Here is a 6000-nt window from a genome sequence, read left to right on the forward strand (position 1 = left end):
GCGTGGCACTTAATACAAAGGGTGCCTCAACTTAGTGGTGGCCTTTAAGTGCCACAACAATACTACTAATAATCAAGGTTACAATTTTACTGCCAAGACTGTATTATTATGTAGCATTATACCTTTGAACATGCCTATTCTCATTTCTAGCAAAGGGCTCAGCTCAGTGCTCCCTGTTATAAATTATATGCTAATTATAAGTGTAATCTGAACAGCTTTTACTTTTCTTTTAAAATGACTGTACAGGGCATAAACTTTGTTGTGATGCTGTGTTGCTCCTTTGCCTGAGGTGCCTTTGTCCTCTAGCATAGCTCCACATGTAGAATATCAGCAAAATACTGGGAGGCCAAGAACAGAGTCTGCATAAATTGCTTATATTGCAGGATTACACCAGCAGCGCTATCATTACTGCTGGTAATTTGATTCTAGCCCATCCTTTGACACAAGTAACTTGAAGAAACTAAGTACCCATTAGGATGGAAGTTCTTAAACACGCTATCATCCTGAAACTTCATATTATTTAAAAATACCTGGCAAAAATGGAAATTGCACACTCAGTTAAATGTTGTTTCTCATCAGTGCATCAGCATCAAATTGATTTAATTCTTGATGAAAAGTTGATGCTTGGAAAAACTCAAGAACAATGAGCCAAATTCTGGCCTTGGCAAGATCCCAGTTCTCCAATGGGCTGAGCATCATCTGAGCAGCGCTCAGCAGCTTAAGCCCTGGATGAGTCACTTGTACCTCTTTAGTAGCAATCCCCAGGAATCTGCCCCAAAGACAAACGCGGTATTTCTGGCAGTGCCCTTGGGCTCTGGTGGATTTGTACTGGAATAACGGAGCGAGTGGGAGCAGGGATGTGACCCATTTTGGTTCCAGCTGGTGATGAGCTCCATTCCAGAAATTATTAAAGGCCAAATCTGCCCCTTGCCAGGACTACTAAACGACCTGGGCAACCTGCAAGTCCCACTGAGGCCCTTAAAATAGTGCTTTAAAGGTACTTTGGGTGAGCTGCTGTGATGGCTCCCGAGAGAGCTGATCTTTCCCCCTCACATGCCATACCTTATCCCACAGCATGAAATTCCATTGCTGTTTTGCTTCTAACCCATTTTAAGCGTCAAACACGACACAGAGGCACAGTTCCTTCCCTTAGTTTGCAGTAGCTTGCCCTTCGCTACCGCCCGTGTCTCGCTTAGCCAAAGTCCTCCCTGTTTGTCATCCCCTCCCTAGGCTGAAAGTGCATAGCAAAGCACAGGGTCCTGCCTTTGCTCACCCAACACTCGCAGAGCAAATAAGGTGGGAGAGGATGCTGGAGGCAGGTAAACAGAAAGAAGATTTGGCATTGGGGCTTGTTTTTCTTTACCTATTTTAATTAGTTTGGGGGGATATTTTGTGTGTTTGTTGTTCGAAGATTCTTTTTTTTCTACATCAAGCAGGGAAGCTGCATACAAAACCTGACAACCTCATGACTGTGATCTTCCAAGCAAAACATTGGCAGGAATCGTAGCACACAGTTCCCTCTCAATACTCAAAATAAGGTTTCGTGTCCTTCTTCACTTGCTGAAGACAGAGTTAAAAAATGAAACCTTAGTAAGTCTGACAGGCTTTCTGATACACAGCGTCATCTTTGAAACATCCTGCTCTCTTTTCTTAGTTGTAGCTGGCCAAACAGCAGAAGCTCTGTTCAGCCCTTCTCACCTGTTGCAGCTCTCAGACCCCTCCTCCCTTCTCAGCCTTGCTCTAAGGAGCGGATCATTACCCTTTTCCCTGTGGATAGTCTATCACGAGCTATTTTTATTCTCTCTCTCTGCAATTCCCTGACTAACTTCCCCATGCCAAATACTCACTAAAAGTCATCAACCTTCAGCAAGGCCAACAAATTAATCAAATGTGCTGCCAGGTCATTTAGGAGATGAGCCGGTATAGAGTTAGGAACATTTTTTAAAAGTTCCCAGCAAGGGAATATTTTAAATGCCATAGCTTTAAAAAGTCATATCCAAACTTCCCAGAATAATTCCATTCTGAGTAACAAGCTGTAGATAAAGCTCCAGAGGAGTGTCTTCCTTTGGGAACATTAGGGCTTATAATAAACTATTTTTCTCCGCTTCACAGAACAGTCCACCCACCCATTCTTCCACCTACAACTGTAACACTATATACAAACGTATAAGGCCCCAAAGGAGAAGAATAATTCAGAATACCGTCCTTGGTGCTTTGCTGAATAATTTACACCACAATTTACATGAACAAAGTGTTTTTAGTTATATTATCACTATGTACCTTACTTTTAATTTTCTCCAACTGTGTATCATTTTTTCTCCCTCCTACGTTTTCATTTCCCTTCAAGCTACAGGATGGAGCTACTGGGCACTGGTAAACCACCACTGCACACTCCCTCTTCCTTCTGAAGTAGATGCATAGCAAAGGCAGGTGATATGATCTCTGTACAGAAATCTCTTACCTATCTCTCTGTGGAGGTAAAGATCTGCTCTGAGCACAGTTAGTATAGATCACCTAATGGTTTTTCTCCATCTAGCTCTTCCCCTTGCATTGCCACTAGTGGATCTATAGGCAGGGAGAGTGAGATACTAGGAGTTTTTCAAACACAAGGCTGTCTTAAAGCGAGTTATGCTCTGGAGGGTCAGGGAAAACAGCGAGGGGGAAGCTAGCAAACCAACCTTTGCTTTAAAACAGAGTATAAAATGTCAACCTGCAGGACCTAAAGTGTACAGGACAGAGGGAAATCTCACCCCTTCCAGGCTCATGTGGCAGTCCTGTCTCCCAGCACAGCCTGGCTTCTGCCTCTCCTCTGAAGGAAGGACCGAAACATCCCAGAAACCTCGGGCTGGTCCCAGGGAAAGGGAGAGGAGACAACTGCCCTTCTTAGGAAATGTGGAAAGCATAGAGCTGGCCAGATCTGCTTAAAGAGCTTAGGAAGGCAGCTGAGGGAGGTAAAGCCTGTGCACTGGCCACAGTCACTTCTGACAGAAACGCAGCCTGCCAGGAACACAGTATTGCTCGGGGCAGGCACTTACATGGCCGGGTGGCGTGCCGCTGCTGCAAACTGTGTCACTTGGCACACATCTGGCTGACACAGCTGGATCACCTCACTCAGGTATTTTATTTTAGTGCCTGACATAACACTGGCAAGCCACACACTCCACACACAATCATGGAAACCACTCTCCCATGCAGCCCCGTTGAGCTTCCTGATGAACGCTTTACACACAGCACATGCAGGCACCATCTCCACCATCCGCTCAGCCCTCTCTGCTGCAAATGCAGCGTCTAGATAAACTCGAAAGCTGCAAGGTTAAGTGGGAAATAGAAATCCAGTGACCCCTGGCTGGGCAGGTGAGCTTAATGACTTGTCTGCTGCTGTATGTACCAAACATATGTTGGCAAACATCTGCCCGAGCGGCCCCTCCAAAATAAATGATTGATGGAAGTGATTTGCCTTTAAAAATGTGGTAAGTCAGCTGCGAGTCCCGCTAGAAAAGGGTTAATGGGATATATGAATTGCTAGTGAGTGGAAGGGAGAGGAGAGAAGCTGGGAGTCAGAGGCAACACCCCTTGTTAGGTGTTTACCATGTCGCATCTAAACCCCTTCCATTGCATATGCAAGGCAGATGAATTACTCTGTAAATCCTATTACTCCGTGTGGATAAATCTTACATGCGAGTTAACAAGTCTGGAGAGCCGGGGAATGGAAGCTGCTGAACAGATATTCCAGAATCAAAACAACCCAGCACACGGGAGCTGAGAGATGCGATACGTGTACACATACGCACACACGTCCCTCTTCTAGCATCCTTCTTCCCTGATCCCATCTTGCTAGCTCACATACCCCTCTGTCATTAAATGGGAGGGATGCAGGACACAGGGGATCGTGTAGCCAACCATTTGGTGACATCTAGCAGGATTTATTTCAGAGAAAGAGAAAGAAAACTTTGCTGCTGCTGTTAGCTTTGGTAGGGAATTGCTCCCTTGATGCTTCAGGGTTTGTGCACTATCAGCTCCTCATACAGATTACAGACTTATTTTAAATTACGTCCAGTAGTTTTATAGCCATAACACACAGTGTGTGCACATACTCGCACGCACAGAATTATCCTTCAGTAGGGAAGTTACTGCAGGTGAGTTGAGCAAGGCAGAATTTGAAAAAGAAACCCACAGGAAAAAGATGACTGCATTTCAGCTATTTGGGACACTCCTAACTGAAAACCCAAGTAACCTCAGAACTACCTTTAGAAAACCTGCACGATGAATACAGAAAAACAACACTCAATACTGCCAGTGAACAAGGCTTCATGTGCAAAGATACCCTCATCACAACCACTCAGACACGCAAGCACAGCATACACTCATTTACTTAGCCCTACAAAAAAACCAACACAGCAAACGAGATACAAGCTTCATAAATGTCAGAGCTCTTACACCATTTTTTTCACCAGCCTTTTCAATTGCTATATCCATCTCCCTCCTCGCTACACGGTAGAAAAATAAATAAATAAAATTAAAAGCCAGAGTTTCCCAAAAGAACTTGCCTGAGAGTTCTGGCAGCGCCAGGGATAAAGTTTTTGCATAGGTACAAAAAGAAGTATTGGAAGATCAATGGAACATCTGGCAAGCGCAGCTGGATCCCTTTTCGATTTCTCCATTGATACCACAGGGCTGGTGGAAAATGTACGTTCACGAGAGCTGGCTAACACAAACAGATCTTTCCCCACTGAAATTCTTTTGATCCAGAGCACTACGCAGAGGAGAGTGGTGGCAAGAGGTTTTCAAAAGCTTTGTGATTTTTTTTTTATATTAAAGCACAAACACACACGCAGAGCTTGTTTGTAGCAGCTGCTGCTGCTGCTGCAGTTCGAGAGGTAAAATAACACACGCTCTCACAGAGACATATACACACACAAATCTGTATCTCACCACATGTATATGTTGCATACATCGAAATACAGATACACACACAGAAAAGGAAAAGTTGGCAAAATGCCCTACCTGAGGATGGCTGTGTCCCCCTGCCTCACAGTGATGTTATCGGTACCTCGGGTAAAATCCACGCTGCGGACTGGCAGCCCTGTAGGGAGAAGGCAAAGCAATCTCAGTAGGACCAGCGGTAATTGTTTCCGATCAGGCTGAGCCCTTGCTACCATGGCTGGTCTCGTCGAGTTTCACCGACTGTACTTGTCTCTCTCTCTCTCTCTCTCCCCCTGTGTATGTGGATAGATAGATGTGGAAAGAAAAACAGTAATAATAATGTACAACTCTCGCTCTGATCGACAGCCCCAGAAAGGGGAGGTGATTTCACAGTCCTTCTTAGCTGCCACTTTCTCTTCCTCTTTTCAGTCTCTTGCTGGCTTCTTTCCCCCCCTTGTCTTTTATTTTTTTTTTTTTAACGCTTTCCAAAAAAAAGTCTTAGCACAACCTTCAATTAAAAAAAAAAAAAAAAGGCAAGAGGAAAAAGTCAGGTAGCAAAATAATTTAAAAACAATAACAATTAAATCGACCCGTTTGGAGTGATGGAGAGAGATTGGAAAAAAAAAAAAAAAAAAAGGAATAAGGAACAAGACGAGTCCTGTGCCGCCGGGCTGCGCGAGTGGATGGTCCTGCTCCAGTGCGCGGCTGTGCAGCCTCCCAGTCCCGAGCTCCCTTCCTAACCCACTTTCCCAGGCGGAGCGAGGGAGGGAGGGAGGGAGCGAGGGAGGGAGAGAGGGAGAGGAGGGAGGAGGGAGGGAGCCTCACTCGTGAGACGGCAGCTCGGCACCACGGCGGCGGCGAGCGCGGGAGGGGAGCTGCGAGCGGCGCCCCCCGTCCCTCTCCCGGGGGGCGCAGCCCGCACCGCCGCCCCCCCTGCCCTCGCCGGGGAGAGGGGCTGCCCCGGGCGGCCATGGAAACGGCTCCGGGCCGGGCCGGGCCTTTCGGGAGCCGGACCGCGGCTGGGGAGGGGGGCACTGCAGCAGGGAGAGGGGGCATGGGAAGGGAAGTGGGCTTGAG

At 46.4% G+C, this 6000-nt stretch overlaps 1 protein-coding gene across 2 annotated transcripts in view; it reads right to left on the minus strand.

The window, feature by feature from the left end:
- Window positions 1-5607, minus strand: part of LSAMP (limbic system associated membrane protein) — a 317583-nt gene extending 311976 nt beyond the window's left edge. For both annotated transcript variants that reach the window (XM_054183002.1, XM_054182995.1), the window contains exon 1: window positions 5005-5607. In XM_054183002.1, coding sequence (XP_054038977.1) covers window positions 5005-5159 — 155 coding nt within the window. In that variant the 5' untranslated portion in view covers window positions 5160-5607. The remainder of the gene's footprint in view (window positions 1-5004) is intronic.
- Window positions 5608-6000: the final 393 nt, after the last annotated feature.

Source organism: Rissa tridactyla, chromosome 1 (assembly GCF_028500815.1).
Source record: "Rissa tridactyla isolate bRisTri1 chromosome 1, bRisTri1.patW.cur.20221130, whole genome shotgun sequence".
Classification (NCBI taxonomy): domain Eukaryota; kingdom Metazoa; phylum Chordata; class Aves; order Charadriiformes; family Laridae; genus Rissa; species Rissa tridactyla.